Here is a 17,907-nt window from a genome sequence, read left to right as displayed (position 1 = left end):
TTTTCCCAAATGGCAATATTGGCATTGCCAATTGGGCCGGACAATCACGGAAAACTCCAAATATTGTACATTTTGGTCAAAGAGTGGGCGTGGCAGTGCATGCACGTGGCAATGTTTTGGTGAGAATAATTCTTACCGTGACCTTTCTCCCGCGAAAGATAGTTGCTTACGCTACAGAAAAATCAAAATTTTTTTTTTGAGATTTGTTGAATTTTGCACAAATCAGCGAAAAACACGCCAACTGGCACTGGACGGCATTTCAACACGGGGTCGACGCACATCCCAAGTTCAGTACACATACGTCGGCAACAACAGTAAAATGCGTAGTTTTTTGTTAGCCGCCTATTGAGTATAGCACTCTAGGTTTCAAAAACTTTAAAAAACCCGTCTTTGCCAAAACAACAGCTAAATCAACACTGGGATACTGTGAGGACCAAGAAATCAATGATTTTTTAGAAACTACGGTTAGGGTTGGCCGCGCATGAATAAAAAAAACCTCCCTAATGAGACCCAAACTCGCGCAGCCTTGCACGGGTTAATGACACCGCCCACTTTTCTCACCAAAACATTGCCACGTGCATGCACTGCCACGCCCACTCTTTGACCTACATACGGGCAACTCGTAATTCCCGGACAGTTTCGTCGTGAAAGGTAAGATTTGCTTCTGTAATTTATTGATTACTGCGACTGTATTTTATTTCATGAGTAGGATGGGATCAATCCTGGTCACAGGAGAGAAACCAAGGGCATTGTAAATCTCCTCTCGGCTATGGAGACGAGTTATATTTATATAAATTTGTATCTCGAACGTTTCGTGGAAACATAAAACAACATGGTGGTCGTGAACTGAAGATTTGTCAGAATGCATGAATAAAGTGTCTGTATCACGAATACTGTGTATGTGAAACGTATAACTTTGACACTGATATATCAGTTGTTTAGTGATGTATCTATCTGTCTCTGTTGTGGCGTCGATGTCCACTCAAATAAAGCAAAAATTAAGCATTTTTGTCTGATTTGTTAGTGCTGTCAGTTCAATGTCATGGGCAGTTGGTCTGAACATTTTTAGGTGATGGACTGTGTGTGTCTCCTGTTTTAGACTGTCTTGTTCAACTCCAGCTTTAGGTGAACTTACTATCAAGAATCCCCACTGCAAAACACCAGAGGATGAGGGCAGATGGTTATATGCAGGTAGAGGTTGTTTTCCAGTTCTCTTGACGTCGGTTGCTTCCCTGCTTCCGTCCGCTGTCAATCATCATCATTCATCACTGTTACCGAATACTCGTTAGTAATGTCACACATCTATGTTGTAAGCCGTGTTTTTCTTTAGCCTTCCCTTTATTTGGTGCATGTTTTTAAAACTTTATTCACAAACTATGATTCTGTGCACAGGATTTCATCTGTCTGCAGACTTGACCTCTTTCATGACCCATCTTATGTTCTCTGCTAACCTCGGGTCCATCGATTTTAGGTCAAGTTTCACAATCAAAATATCATTGCTACTAAAATAAAATGTATTGATTTACACTGGAAAATCAGATGTCAATGTCCTTATGTAGATTTTTGGTTGGGGGAAACAGCCAAAACTTACCAATTTACCATAACGCTTTTATGCCACCAACTGAGAGGACTCAGTTGGCCTTTCAGTCCCCTGTGACGTAGACCGGGTACATTCAGTTTTAATCATACTCTTTCAACACACACAGTCTGGCCGACAATCTGGGTTTTTTTATATTGATGTTTTTTAAGTCTAAAAGAATTTTTTCGAGCATTTCTGCAGATGGTCTTTGACCTTCCAGCTACATACATGTTCTCGTATACAACAACGTAGTAAAGTAGTTTTGTGTTGTACTGATATCAAATCAAATTCTGTTTCCCATTTTAGCACCCATTTACATGTAATTGTCTTTTTATCAATCACCTCACCTGTAGCTTTTATCCCTTTAGCGCAGTATTTCCACACATTTTTGGCTGTTAGTGGTGTTGTCATTAGATGTTTTCAAAATGAGGAATATGATGAATGATGAAAGATACAGGCAAGACTTTTACAGCCTTCACCTTTTGTTATACTGCACTGGTTTTTTTCTGCAAGGAAGAAAGGTTGCAAATTAATCTATAAAAATAAAAGCCCAAATTATTTTGGGCAATGTTGGGGATGAAATTGCTATGCAATGAGGCTTCAGGTTTACCTACCAAGTGACAGTAATTCCACAGCCCTGTGGAAGGCTTTTGCAATGTGAAGGTGACTTGGTGGATTCCCAGACTAGGCTACTACTTCTTAGTGTATTGCCCTACCTTTGTTTGACCATAAGATAGATAGGGACTTGTTTAGGACATCAATGCATGCAACATTATTTTTCGTTGCTGTTTCAAAAAACTGCAGTGACGATGTTTACTGGTAAGATGAATGAAAAACATTTCCAATTGTATCATTTTATCACTGGTGCAGAATATTGCACCCACCTTGTCTTTGGCTTTTCACTTGCTGACCACACAACAACCATTTCATTTCTGCTTTCTGATAACGCATACTATTAGCACTTGGAAGTGTCACTCCACTGCCCCAATGGGTGAATCTAACACGATTGTGTCATCTCACAGCGAGCACTTCTGATGAAATGCATGAGCGTCTTAAATAGAATTATCATTCATTCTTATTCATCGATTTCCAAATCCTTGAGTTGATCCTTGTGTAGTTTCCTCTCGAGGGTGCAGTTGTTACTCGATTCGTTTCAGTGCTGGTGGTGGTGACGACGCCATTGCCTCCAGGATCACCATCCGTTTCTTGCTGTGAGATTATTGTTGGCTATTTGTGACAGATGAATCAGGGGGTAGGCGAGCATTTCTTTATTTTCTAGGTTAGAATACCATAGTTTGTAGAACATGGGTTTCACTCAATGTATTTGTGTGACGTGTTGGTTGGTGTCGTTAGCTATAGCCAGACCACCAAATTCAATTGGCATCGCCGTCATATGGTTTGAATCTTCACAGTGCCGCCTGGTCGGGCAAATCCAAATACAGGTTCCTCATGGTGACTACATGTAATAGAAATAAACTGGTGGCCACTCAGCATGTTTGCATTTGAATATTGATGCTTGCAGAGGACTGTCAACAAGAAACTGAATGGCCATGGTCAAATTATACAATCGGCTTGTTTAGTATGAGATCAATACTTGATCCATTATTTAATGAATCTCTAAGCTACTTGTACCGATGGGGTTGCATGATGACGGTCGATTGACTTTGCCTAATGCGTTCCCAATACATGCAATATTAGCACCCACAAAGGTGCAACTAAAACATACCGAGAACTCAACATTGTTTATGTGACGAATTCATGTTATATTGCTGTGGTCCTGAAAGCTTGACGTTTACGTGTTTAGCGTTCACTTGACACTCTTTTGTGCTTCATGCCATTTCGGATGCTACTATGACAGTACTGCCATCTTTTAGTTACTCCGAAATTGTGGTAAGTGTTAACCGATGATTTTAAAAAAGATGTCATGATTATGTTTTAAGAGAGGAAGTGGGGGGGCTCTTGTAAGAATGTTAGACAAAAAACAGGTATGACCTCATTATTCAATATGCTGGTATTCTCTTTTCCTCTTACACCTTTTTACATTTGAAGAGTGCATAAATAGACAGAGATCCTGTTTTAATCTCTGTGAGGTACATTTCTGTACCATGTTCTGGGTATCATACACCATACCCCTGGTAATATATCTGCTCCTCTGGCTCGTTATTAATCATTCCAGTATTTACATATAAACATGTTGGAATAATTGAGCAGTATTGTCCGTACACATGAAATATTACTGTGTATGAATGAATGAAAAACTGGTCTCGGAAAATGCCCGGGGTCATGATGGTCTTGGTAGAAAACTATCAAAACAATAGTTACAAGTCTGGTAGCCTATCAGCATAAATGCAGTGGCGAACACATATCATTTTGGTCATTGCTTTCTGGCCTAAAGAAAGTCTTCATGTTGGAATATCAGCAGTGGATGCGAGGTTTGACATATGCCATTCATCATTGCCGTCTCAAACGCTGGGATGTTCCGGCAGATCAATTGAGTGCAGTATTCTATCTTATTCACCATCCTTCTTCCTTGTCACATGGTCTCCCCCTCGGGAACCCTCTCCACACCTCTGCTTGGTGTAAGTTATATAACCAATAATACCGACAGTCCAATTGTGTGTAAGAATATCAGGTGCTGGTTACTGTTGATAATTACCAACAATGGGTTAATTGATTATTCATAGGTTACTGTTGATATTAGAAATACCATATCAATAGTGTTTTGTAACTGCCAATACCCCTGGCAGTCTCATGCTCAGCGAGCTGTTATATTTAGACCAGAAGCTCGTGTGTGGAGGCGACCGGAGACATTGGAAAATTCTCGTGGAATATATCGTTGGATTTTGATTTGCTTCCCAATGAATGCAAACAAAAGTGGAAGACAGGTAAATATCACTCGGTTACTCGATGACCAGCAACAGTTGAGTATCAGACACTTTTTGAACATTGGATCTTGTATCAAAATGTGTGATGTCTTCATTCTACTCTAGATTATTCAGATATTGACTCGTCAGAATCGTCAAATTGTATCCCAGTTTTGCAGGTTTTCATAATGATCGAAAAGTTATCATTGAACGAGATTGTGCCGCCTCAATCTTTGGTTTACCGAACCAGGTTTTGTTGTTCACCACACGCTTCTGTTGCCTCTGTATCTAAGTGCATGTAGCTATGTATTGATGTATGTATACTGCCACTCGATACATCTAGCGTATCATGATCGATCTGGTAAATGGATGAAGTCACCAGTAGATTGTTGGAGTTTCTCTCGCATCTGTTGTGGTGTTTTGGACTGAAGCAGATTTTAGGCCCAAGTCACCGTCACAGATGATCCCTAAGATTTTAGTCTACGTGAAGTCTACTTCTGCTGACTGTACTATACCGACTTAATCTTTGGCTAGACATTTCTGTGTAAAACCAGAGTGAATACTATTTATAACAATTTCTATGTCATTCCTGCATGGTTTTGAAGGGTCATGGCTTGGAATTCTGTGAGTATGTCTTGCTAGTGTACATACCCCAAGACACATTAGAAGTAAAAAATCTTGTTGATGTAATTGCCAATTCTGTGCATTGATGTGTACAAGGCACTTTCATGGGTGAATGGTGGTGCAAATTACAAGTTTATTTGAAAGGTTCAGGGCCAGTTTTCTGTCATGACAGTTGCCATGGATATGGATATTGTCACAAAGCCCCAAAAGGCACATTTTCACAATTTGTTATTGGTTTTCAAGTCTTGGACTTCACTCGTCCCAATTTCCAACGTTATTGATGAGCAACATCAAAACGTGAAAAACTCCATTCTTTCATTAGAAGGTGGTGTTTGATTGTTGACTTTGTATTGATCCCGGCTGCTTTCTGATAGTTGATTTCCTCTCTCCTTATACCATTATTGACAACCCGCTACTTGTTCAACAGTACTCAACCCTCAGCAAATAACTGGCCGCTACTGGCATTGATTGTGTAAGTAGCCGCTAGTGAGGGGCATCTCATCACTCACTGACCCGTGGTCATTCAGCCTTAGGTGTTGGTGGTAGTGGTTGGGTGGGGGTAGGGGTGGGGGGATTTGAAATGGGCTGGAGCCGATGTTTGATCTTACTCCGCCAATGCCCCAGGTGGACCAGACTCTCTGTGCAACACTTCCAATAGGGAGGACCCCCCAAACACTGGCTGCCGTCAGTTAATCAGTTAATGTAATGACATGAATAAAGACTAGCAAATGCTTTTACTTCAATTTTGTACAGAAAGGCCTAGTGTAAATGTACATGGAGTTTTAGATAAAAGCATTTGCTAGTCTTTATTCATATCACCCAATGTAATGACATGAATGATCAAGACAAGACAAAAACTCACAGCTCTGAGTAACATTCACAAGATTCCACTGACTCTCCAATTGTCATTAGTACCAAATGTTACAACAATCTGAGGGTTAAACTAATTATTTTTCTATAAATGCTGCAGGGCCATGTTTAGAAAAACAAGCCAATTTCCGCATAGAAACCTGTCGGCTTGGTGGGATAATTCTTCAACTCATTCAGAAATCTCCTAATTGTCATCATTGAAGCGAGAAGATGATATGAAATATTGAATTCTACAGCTTGAAGCACACAGAGAAAAAACTGGTGTAGCAGATCTAGAATCAGCGATTAGGAAAGTCGAAGTTCATTGTCTTTCCAGGGCAGTACAAAATATCGTATGAAATGTCAATATTTAGCTATTTTCTGTTATACTACCAACATTTTTGAACCAAACTATGCCTAATTACTTGAAATATGAATTTCTAAGCCCGGTCTGCTGGTGCTACCTTTCAATTATTATGCTCAAAAGCTAACCTGCAGCATTATGTGACCTTTGTGTGAACTATGCCAGAACTGGAGAGAAAAAATTGCTATGAAGATATATTTATGCTTCTTCTCTTTCGTGGTTGCTTCCTGTCTTTGTAATCCTTGAGGGTTAATTTACTGCCACTTAATCTATCAGGTTCAGAATATCTGATACATAAATGTAGATATGCTCGGGAGATAATGATGATGTCACTGCTCTCAGATGCAGAAATCCACACCGCTGCTGAGAGATATATTTTCTATGACATGAAACGTTGTCGTCTGGATGTTAGGTGTTGATGAACATCACTGCCATTTCTAGCCCAATAAAGGTTAATAGACGGCATCCCTGGTCATCAAGTGGGTCAGATTTGCTTGGACTTGAAGCAGAAATTTGCCTCTCCAGTTGAGCTTGTCGATGATTGGTTTGCTGAAAGATGACTTCTCTCACCAATTTGGTTGTATACTTTTGTGAATTCATATCAGAATTTGCTTTTTAGCTCACCTCTTAGCAGAGGTGAGCTTATCCCATACCGTGGCGTCCGTCGTCCGTCGTCGTCGTCGTCGTCGTCGTCGTCGTCGTCGTCGTCGTCGTCGTCGTCGTCGTCGTCGTCGTCGTCGTCGTCGTCGTCGTCGTCGTCGTCGTCGTCGTCGTCCGTCGTCCGTTAGCAGGGCACGTTTCGTAACTGTTAGAGCTATTGAGTTGAAACTTGGTACACATGTACCCTTATGTAATGACACCTGGGAGACCAAGTTTCGGTCCGATTCGTTTCATGGTTTGGCCACCAGGGGGCCAAACGTTAAAAGTGAAAATATGCAATATCTCCCTTAATAGTAGTCGGGAAATTTTGAAAAAAATATGGTAGGTACTTCTAGCAAAGGTGCATCATATATCCTCCGGGTTTTTGATTTGACCTCCTTTTCAAGGTCACAGAGGTCAAATGGTGTAAATTAGCCGTAAGGACGTAACGATGGCACGTTTCTAAACTGCAATGACTATTGATACCAAATTTGGTACACATTTACCCCTTAGTCAGGTGATCTCAGGGACCAAAGTTTGGTCCAATATGATTCACCACTTGACCACCAGGGGGCAAAATCCAAAAACCTTAAAAATGTGATTATTCCTTAACTTCTTGCCCGATTGCCACCAATTTGATATCATGGGTACATCTAACCACCATACAGTATATATCACACAGGTTTTTAATTTGACCTTCTTGTCAAGGTCACAGAGGTCAAATGGCGTAAATTCGCCGTCAGGCCGTTACTATGGCACGTTTCTTAACTGCAATGACTATTGATCACAAATTAAGTACACATGTACCCCTTGGTCAGGTGATCTCAGGTACCGAAGTTTGGTGCGATCTGATTTGCCATTTGGCCTCCAGGGAGGGGGCCAAATCCTAAATTCTTCAAAATGCCATTATTCCCAGTAATGACTTGCCCGATTGGCACCAATTTTATATCATAGGTACATCTAATTCTAACAACCATTCAATGTGTCACCCGGGTCTTCTTTGATTTGACCTACTTTTCAAGGTCACAGAGGTCGAATGTACTATAAATTGGCCATTTTGGGGAAATTGTAATTGCTTGGACCTACATCAAACCTAACACTACATGACACAAGACCATGCTCTTTATCCATCTTTCCTCCACATGAGGTGAGCACAATGGCCCTGGCCATTTCATTTGAATCTGGTGTCCTGATACAACATTGTGCAATATACACAAACAAGACGTACAACTCACTGAGATTTGTCTGACAACCCCAAGCAGGAGCAGGATAATTGATTTTAGGAAATCAATTTTCATCTTCAGTCATCCAGAAAAGCTGATTGAGATTAGTTTTGTCGCGAACAGAAAGCGGCAAATTCTGATGAAGACTTTGACAAGAGAGCTTGACAAAATGCAACAAATGAATCTTGAGAATTATATGGTGCATGAAATACATAGATCTGTGTCTTCATCAGAATCCTGCAGCAGACTGTGATGTCATGTGTGTTGCATGTCTTGGTCTTGGTCATTTCATGACTGGCATCAGATGAGGAGCTGCCCTGGCATCCACACCGGGTCTCTTCTGTCAAGTACATCCAATGGTTTCCAGTGCCCGCTTCTGTGATATCAGTTTGATATCAGCTTGATCATTGGTACCCTCAGGCATGTCAGGGACCTGAAATCATGTGTGTTGCATTCTACTCCAGGAGTTGTGCATGCTACTCCAGCATGGAAACAGCCATCTTGAATGGAGGAGAACTGTTCCCTTCAGGCAAAGCCCCCTGCCCACAATATCTTGGCATCCAGGGCTGGGACATCTGAAACATGAAATCGTTGTCTCATTATAATGTCGCCTGCTGGTCTCCATACCCTATAGCAACGATAGATAGATCTATCCTTGCCAATAGCCATTTTCTTGTATAAATTACTTGTGTTGTTGCTTTGATGATCAGTGCGGAGAAATCAATCTTCATGTTCAGTAGAATGGAAGGACTGATTTAGTGTAGGAGGGGACGAACGAGAATGGATGCTGAGCCCAGTCTGAGGACGATAAGGGAAGTTTTCTTTCGTGTGGTTAGTATATATGCTAGTTCTGTGGGTAGAGGTCAGGGGACAGACTGTCTGGTATTAGTCAACACAAAAAAATAACTGTCTGTAGGTGGTTGGGTCAACATGTGACAGGTGTCAGTGGGACAGGAACTATAGAATGAGTTCCATATTGTAAAGTTACTTGGTCCTCCCGTTTCCCCATTGATACAAATAGTCGGGGCCACTCAGAAAGGTTACCAGGTTAGCCTCTCCTTGTATAATACTGGATCAGGAAATCATGATTGCCAGAACCTCACAAAGATCTGAGAAGGACAAGTTGTCTTATTGGATTAACGTCTCATCATTTCCTTCTACTATCCAGCATCTCGGAAATGATGTTTAATAGGTTTCATTTCCGTATCTTTGTGAGGATTTCCCAGAGCTGTGGTACGTGAGACATAGTTTGCTGGTGATAGCTGTGTGTTGGAGAATGGCTCTTAAGATTCTCAATGATTTGTAAATTCTTAATGGTAGTGAAGGAACAGAAATGAAACTTAGATGACAGTTGTTGAAGTAGTTTTGAGGGGTGAATGGTAAGGTGTTTCTTATGACAGCTCATGGTGGCCTTTCAAAGAGAATTGCTCTGTGAGACTGTTGGTAGGAGAACCGATTGCAATAAAGCTGCCAAACAAGTTCGGGAACAACTGCAAATTCCCACCACTTCCCTGCTGTACTCGTTGTTTGAGTGCCTTTGATTTCACCTCAAGTGTCCTGAACCAGATAAATCTTCATTTCTGGTCTTCACGTCCTGTTAGATAAGGTACATATTTAGCCTATTTTCACAAAGTCAACACAAAGTTGAAATGTCAACAAATATATTAACTGATGTCAGTGTGTCACTTCTTGAAAGGGTGGGGATACTGTCAACTCAGTCAGGTGCTGTCTGTATCTGTGAGTACTTCGAAGTACAAATGTACTTTTGACATGTTTGAGTTGTTTTTCTGTCATTACAGAATTGGTGCATGCTGTGCCATTTGTGAAGTTGTTGGTTCTCTTGACTGATTTTAGAGTATTTATTATTTCATTACCAATATTAAGTTGCTCTGTCATTAGTTCTATCACATTCTTTAAAGTGATTAAACTATACACAGCATCCATGACTATTTGTAATTACTAATTGATGACCTGTATTGGAATCAATACTGCGGTGAATCACAGCATTGTTCCAGCATACGACTCTGACATTTTGTGTAACATTTTGGTCAGAAATGGTACGATGGCAGTGAAATGTACAGTGCATCATGCTGCTCAAATATTTGATCGAATAAAAAACTCGAATATCAGTCAATTCAAAACAGATGTGACTATATGACCAGATCTGTTTCTGGTATGAGTCAATGATTCTGTAGTTCAGGGGTCGAGTGTTTCAGGGGTTTCATCATAAGTAGCGGTGCTGAACTTCCAGCTTGTTGATGCAGAATGTTGACTCGGACACCACCTACATGAATTCGTCAGCTGCCTTTCTTGGCTCCGTAAAATGACTGCACAGAAAAGTGATCCATCTGCTCGCTAGTGGTCGTGAACCACATGGTTATCTGGTGTTCTTGTTCTACCAGATGGAGTGCTATCTCTTGAGATTGGAGTGCCCAGATAGGAATGGCGTAAAATTATCAGTTCTGATTGGCCCCATTCTTTGAACATTATTACGCGGTCTACTCCAGCACCAAGCAGAAATGTAAGTGTAAGGCTGTATCACAAATAATCAAAGTCACTCTTCAGGGCCGTATTTAACTTTTTTGTCCAGGGGGGCAGTGGGATAGATCGCCGAAGGCGATCTGCATGCGCCGCAGGCGCATCCGAACGGGGGGGGGGGGGGGGGGGGGTCTGGGGGACCTCCCCCGGAAAAATTTGAAAATAAAAGGTCTGAAATGGCATTTTCCTGGCATTTGGAAGTGTGAATCAACAGTACTTTTACTCTAAAAAAGGACCACTTTTATGAGAAAGAAGACTAGGGATTTTACTATATGACTTGTATGAAACTCCTCTGTCAGAATAGAAGACTAGGGTCAGGGCACTGGACTGGTCAGATTATAAGGGTTGCACCTGAGTTGATAACATCTGCTAGCCATATGCTGCTATCATGCTGGTAAAGCTATGGCTAAGATTAGTTTGTCTTTTTATTACTGTCTGAAAAATTTTTTTTCAACATTTATTCCACAGGGGGGGCAGCTGCCCCCCCCCTGCCCCCCCTCTAAATACGGCCCTGCTCTTCATTTTGTTTGAAAACTGTTGATTGTGATGTTATGAGTCAGAGACGTCTCACTCCACGCAGCAACATGAAAGTTTTATGAGTTGTGTGGAAAGCTGTCTTCATGTGATCGCTGCATGAAAAATGTGTTTTTCTTGGATCATCAAAGATTTATCGCCACTGGCTTTGTTTGCCAGGTGATCACTCATGGATTTGATGGGATATTTCTTCGATGGATTACGGCAAAGAATATTCCTGGTAGACAGAGTAAAATGTTTCTGGCCACTCTACATTCATGTCACCAACAATCTGGCTCCATTTTCTTTTCATGACTTCTTTGTTGACAGATATGATCTTGGTTTGTTTTGCAGCAGGTGAGAGTGAATAAAAGCTTCCAACACTTCATCCTAGCTGTCTGGTCACCTCCTAAACTGGCAGGTTTCCAGTTCATATGAGTTGCTGGTAAGCGTGGTGCACTTTGTGATCAAAGTCCGCCCACTCCACCGAAGTGGTGATGAACCATTTTTTGAAATGGGCACCAGATTCACTGTATAGAGTCACTGCATGGACAAGAAGTTCCCTACCCAAGCCAGGAAATGGCCATTACTTGACAAGCTATCAAGTTATCACCTGCTCTCGAGGAATATTAGATCAAGTGATAACGCATGCAGGTGATGTTTCTTCTTGATAGTTCTCCTTGCCTGATGTCATTAACTTTACATAGTAGATTGTTACCTTGGCCTCTGCTGATGCTCTTAAGGTTGACATGGCTTGGTTAGCTGTTTCATGAAGTTGACACGAGCCAGCTCTGAAGTCAACTGACAACCAGCATGTTCTGCTACATACCGGTGACTATAAAACGCAGCTGTTGATTTATTTCAGTTGATGCGATCTGTGTTTAATCCGAGAATCTGAATGTAATCAAGAATGCTAATCATGGAGGAGGAAGCCCTCAGATTTTCTTCCGGTTTGCATTTATTCATATTTACATCCCAGTATGATTTAGCAAGATGTTTAGTTGAAATACAATGGATGTCCTAATGTGTTGTGGCTGTTGTATTGCGATGGCCGTTGGATTAGATGTGTTCAATTCGAGGGCAATAAAGAAAACTGGTGGAGAGTTGAACCCACAGCCACCTGTGTATGAATCCAGTGCTTGCACCATTATATCAGATTATGAAATCCGAGTTGTTCTTTCAGCTGACAGGAAGGGTTGATATACCTCGCCCTCAGCTTGTGATGCTGAAGATGATGAGATATGACGATCAGGTCTCATCACTTCCTGTGCTCCATGTAACCAGGATGAAGCTGTCATCCAGAGATGTTGGAAGACACATAGCGATCCTGTCAATCAGGTTTACACTCAGTTCGCAATACTTCGCCTGGCACTTTTTGACAGTGGGTCGTTATTCTGCTGCAGTTAGGAAGTTTGATCTGTCTGGCTCTTGGTATGTTTGGTTCAGTTCTGCCATTGATTATTAGACTCGTTTTTGGTCGCATCCTGCCGATGAGGTTGGTCAAGTCGCTTGGCGTCACTGTAAGCCATGTTGACAGCGGTAGATGAAGGAGATTCCTTGTGCATTGTAGTCATTAGATGTATGATTTGCTTCAAAAACCTGATTTTACTCTGATCTGTACAATCATATTTCGACCCCATCAAGATACACACTGGGATGAAACTATGAGGAATCGAAGGCAAGTGTAATGAGTTTACCATAGGAAAGCTCAGTGCAGTTGATAAGTTGTGATTTTATCATGTGGATTCAGGAAATCTTAGCTTGTTGAACTTCCTTGACAGAAATCTTGGAAATCTTTGATCGTAAGGTCAAACCAATAGACTTGATGAGCATTCTCGTCATATTCTAAGGTCGTCATGTTTGATGGACAAGATAATACACCAGCATGTTGAGCCTTTTGTTGTGTAATAACAACAATATTGATGGCGTTACAGTGAAAATGGCAAATTATGTTACTGTGGGTATTTGAAACAGACATTGTATCAGTATAACCTAGGTCTCTGTCAACTGGGGTCTACTACATGATCATAAAATGTCGAGGAGGCAGGCCAAGAACCGGAAGGTAGGGGATTTACGTCACAGTGACTATATTCAAGCATCATTTCTGTTGGATTTTAAACTTGAGAACACCTTGACTAGACAAGTAAGATATTTTCTTTTTTGTTTGGAAGTTGGGGATTCCGTGATGTGTGAAAATTTGAAATTCATGATTGGTTTCTCCAAAATGTGACCACAAATCAGTGGTTGCGGGAATAGGGTGAAGATATGACTTGGTTTTTTTCCGAGATTTTTGTCTCCTTATTTCAGGAAAGGGGTGTAGCGGGACAGCCGTCTGCATTCAGAAGTGAACACAGCATGTTGACAGGATATTTGTGTACATTTTACAATGCATTCTGCTAAATTCTTAGCAACTCCTCCTAAAATTGCAAATGAGGCCTTTTAGTTCTACTGGTTGTAATACTGCAGTGATATTTTCAAACAAAAATATCTCAGTCCTTGTGATAGTGAACTATATAAAATGTTATTTCATTAACCTTTAGTGTCTTATTTGGTTGTTAGGTGGCGTCAGGGGTTGTTGGGAGTGGCGTGATGATGATGGTAAGCGTAACTGTTGAATGGTGTCCAGCCACCACTCACATCAGGACAATCTTCACTTCTCACAATATTGGTCGACACCATTTTCTGTTGATAAAGTGTATGTCAGTCACAAGTTGTTGTCTTCACTCTCATGTTGGTCAAAGTGGTAAAGCTTTTAACCTCCACGTTGGGGTATCATCATGTCGGTTCAAGTGTTTCAAGCTTTTCGTCTCCACGTTGGACAGCCATCATGTCCGTCATATCTGCATTTGTGGTGTTCACTTTTGTAGGCGTAGTAGATATAAAACGACTGACTGGTCATATAGTGATACCAGTTTCATTCCAGTTTGATTTTGTCTGATTTCATTTTCACTTGTCTTGGTCACTGATCACAAGATCCACTGTGTCTCTTCAGTTTATTTATCTCTTTTCTTCATTGTTTCCTGTTGCTGTACATTACATTGAACCTTTGGAAAATAAGACATCTACTTCAGATTGGTCCTCTTGGGAAAGAGTGATTGTTTATAAGAAAATGCAACACTGAATCTGTCTTGCTTCAAATGCTACCCAACCCTCTCTGCGGGTCACTTATTTGTATCAGCAGCAGTGTATGACAAGTCATACACTGCTGGTATCAGGTGTTACCTTTGACTTCATAGAGCGTAACAATGTTGGTGCTGCCATCTTTAAATTTTGATTCCAACTGTTAGACTGCCGCTGCTTGTTATTATGACCTTAGAGTAATGAATGAATTGGGAAAAAGTTGTTGCTTGGTAAATGGATTGATTCTCCCCTTATACGTGCTTTGTCTTTAATTGCCAAAGGTGAAACATTCTATTTTATCAATATCAACCAAATAACTTCAGCCACCAAATAACTTCAGCCACCACTATTTTTAGTTAGCCATGCTTTGCTTAAGGTACATTGTTCCTATCTCACTATTGAACAAAGCTTGAGCAAAACACATACCCATGTCCCCCATTAATCTGACCCATTCCATATTTCAAAGCCCAGATGAAATGATTGATCTTTGCCAACTGACCTTATTCAGTCTTACAACTCAATTGATGAAATTACCCATTATGTAATAGATATATACAGGGCATTATACAGGGCATGTCACCCAGGACTTAATAATGGTCTCACCACTTGCTAATTTGTTACCAACCATCAGAAATAAAGCAGGGTGAATGACACCAATTACATCACAATCAAACATGTTGAAATAGCAATTCTATAATTTGGTGGTCGCCGTTGGAAACGATGACTTAGAGCCATATTTGGCATATGAGTATATTATGCATGTCAGGACAGCTGTGTGTGTAGTGATTGGTTGATTATTGATTATGTAAATGTCAGACGCAACCATTCCCATCTGGTGTGGAATACGCGGGATACATTATCATGTATTGATCCTGGCACTCAATGAAAGAAGCTTGCTTGACGTCACACTGTACATCCATCGCCATATTGAATTGGAAAGTCTCTCGCGCTCTCCCCGGTTGATATTAGTGCCTGCATCTTTGCTTTTAAAGCCTTGGAATACTCACTCTTAAGACAAACTGTGAATACTTCAACTATACAATTATCTCTCTGTGATCACATAGCACTAAACAAGCAAAATAGCTAAGGTAAGCGATTTATGATTTGACATTTCTAGATTCTGGGTTGTGCTAAAAATGGGAAGGGCTGCCGGCCTGTATTTGTACCACCTATTTAAAGATACATATCATATATTTTCTCAAAAATACTTGGGCTGATTTGGCATCTGAGGGTGTAATATTCTGTTTTGTTTGGTCCTTTGTTTCACACTTGTAAGTGTAATTTCTGTATGTTTTATCATTTTCTGACCGTCTTGACCTTAGTACTGTAGTCTGTCCATCCTGGCTGTAATCCTTCTCACTGTGAAAATATCCTTTACAATACCAGTAATTTATACCAGTATGCTAAGCCAACTTTCTGTCAGATCGATGTGGAGTTCCTCCATATATCCATTCGATTGTTGCTAAGGGGAGGCGTTGGCAATAGGAATTCAATCGTGTGAAAGAAATCTATAAAATAATCACTGTGCTCTTCATGATTGATCAATATTAAACAGAAGATGTATAAATAGAATGGCCTTGTTTGAAATGCTGTATGCTCAATGGTGGAATCAATCAGTGCTGGTGCTTTTTGTTGTGATTAAGTTCTTCATAAAAATAATCAATAATTCCAGTAAACTGATTGATTCTGTAACATATTTCTCAAACAAATGACGATTTTTTATAAAAGTGGTTGATTATGATAATGTCTTTTTGTAAACAGCATGAGTTTGACAATTTTATTTGGGAAGTGAGCACCGATTGGTTAAATCGTAGTCCATCATCATGTTTGCATGGCTACATGGCATGTTGCAGCAACAAAAGTCACCTGTTTGCAGAGCGCTTTTTCAAGTGGGGAGTCCGATTGTGGACCAGTAGCTTTGGATGTTACATTACCATTTTCATTATCAAACCCTTGTTCCAGTATGCCTGTAGGTCGTTATTCGTCATCGTGAATGCAGCATGGAGTGTTAAAATCCTTGTTGATGAATTATTCAGTTAAAAAGTGCCGCAATTGGTGCATAAATACATACATGTGCACTCGACTGTACATTATTATATCAATTGACCATAATGTTAGATGAAATGTGACTGTGCCGTCATACAGACAGATACATGAACAATTCATGAAGTTGTAGGACTTGCACATTTGCTGCTGGATCCAGTTTTGAGAGGAAAGGCATGAGTGTGTCGAGGGGTGCCTATTACTAGTATGTTCATTTAAACAGGTGGGAGGCTTTCAGCAGTGAGTTTAAAGGACTTTTGAGGGGGTTGGTTTTTCATTCGGAACAATCCCACACAATATGACCTGATTATTACTGTAATTGACTATCATTATACACTGTGTTCCATCATTCATGATTTCTGTGGTCATATCTAGTAGTAATTTACCCGTCTGGTGAATTTATTTGCCCACATCGGTAGTTTATATCAATGGCTGCTGGAGGTTTTCGTGGGATGCACTACTTTCTGTAAAATACATTCGAATGATCATCAGCATATATGTAGAATGGCTGCAAAGGTGGTGAGTTGCATGTCCTGTTGGTTGTGATCAGGTTGACTTCACTTTTCAGACGAGATTGATACTTTCTGTACTTCCATATGCGACCAAGTGCCAAAATGATGTTACAGTTTCTCTACTTGTATGGCTATCTCGAATCTTGACAGTCTTTTTTGGGGCAATCCAAAAAAAGGTTATTCAGTCTTTTGTATATGTATGCAACACCAGGTTAGGAAAAAATCCATGCCTGTTGTACATGTATGTCTGGTTGCCTACATAAAGAGCACATCGACAGGCGGGCTGTCCATATGAGATATTGATGCGGACATGTACTAAAACGCATAATGACCAAGATGGTGGAGTGATTTGATTTGCTCTGCCCAATGCTTGCCAGGGGATATCCACTTATCTACTGCTAGAAATGCCTATTCATGAGGCCAGGGAGACCAGCGCAACAAGCTAATGGAAGGCTTTCGTGTTGCATGTGATGTAAGTAACCACCATGTAACAGAACACAGCTTGGGGCGGAGTGGAGAGTTTGAGGGGGTGGGAGTGTTGGTGACATGCTTTGGTATGACAGTGATGTCCTCGGTGAGAAAGCTGTGGTCAGATTGGTGTACCATGTGTGAAAAACGCAATAGTGATCTCCTTGGCAAAAGTAGTGCAGTAGTGGTCAGTTTGATGTAACATGTGGGAAAGAAGCACCATGGGACTGAACTGAGGGGACAGTTGTATGTCCCCAAAAACAGCCTTATCTATGGACAATTAGCTATAAGCCTACATGTAGTGCTTAATGGTGTGGAAATGGACATCATTGTCTGATTGTCAATCATGAATCCGTCAAACGCATCAGGCCGATTGGCCTCATTGACCTAGTACAGTGTAATTGATTCATGGAATTGAGCTCACTTACCTTTATTGGCTTCATTGAATGTGTTCTGCCTTCGCATTCACTCTGATCGTGTGTTTGTGGGTTGGAACACATGACCCCCAACCTACCTTCGTCTCAGCCTTTGGTCTCCTTCCACCACTCTCTGGCTCTCGCCTGCAGTTCAC

At 40.8% G+C, this 17,907-nt stretch overlaps 1 protein-coding gene across 13 annotated transcripts in view; it reads left to right on the top strand.

Moving 5' to 3' along the window:
* The first annotated feature begins 619 nt into the window (after positions 1–619).
* LOC135487317 (ras-related protein Rab-3) overlaps positions 620–17,907 on the top strand; it is a 41,808-nt gene continuing 24,520 nt past the window's right edge. For 3 of the 13 annotated variants that reach the window (XM_064770938.1, XM_064770940.1, XM_064770939.1), the window contains exons 1-2: positions 4,423–4,464; positions 13,753–13,791. In XM_064770938.1, the coding sequence (XP_064627008.1) occupies positions 4,438–4,464; positions 13,753–13,791 (66 nt within the window). In that variant the 5' untranslated portion in view covers positions 4,423–4,437. Of the gene's footprint in view, positions 652–1,119; positions 1,192–2,741; positions 2,832–4,382; positions 4,465–10,643; positions 10,664–13,191; positions 13,256–13,752; positions 13,792–15,198; positions 15,402–16,845; positions 16,876–17,907 lie in introns of those variants that run through there. The other 10 variants (XM_064770945.1, XM_064770941.1, XM_064770942.1 and 7 more) reach the window with 10 other exon arrangements.

Source organism: Lineus longissimus, chromosome 4 (assembly GCF_910592395.1).
Source record: "Lineus longissimus chromosome 4, tnLinLong1.2, whole genome shotgun sequence".
In the NCBI taxonomy this organism is placed as follows: domain Eukaryota; kingdom Metazoa; phylum Nemertea; class Pilidiophora; order Heteronemertea; family Lineidae; genus Lineus; species Lineus longissimus.
The sequence above is the reverse complement of the archived record's forward strand: the minus strand, read 5'-3'. Positions and strand labels throughout refer to the sequence as shown.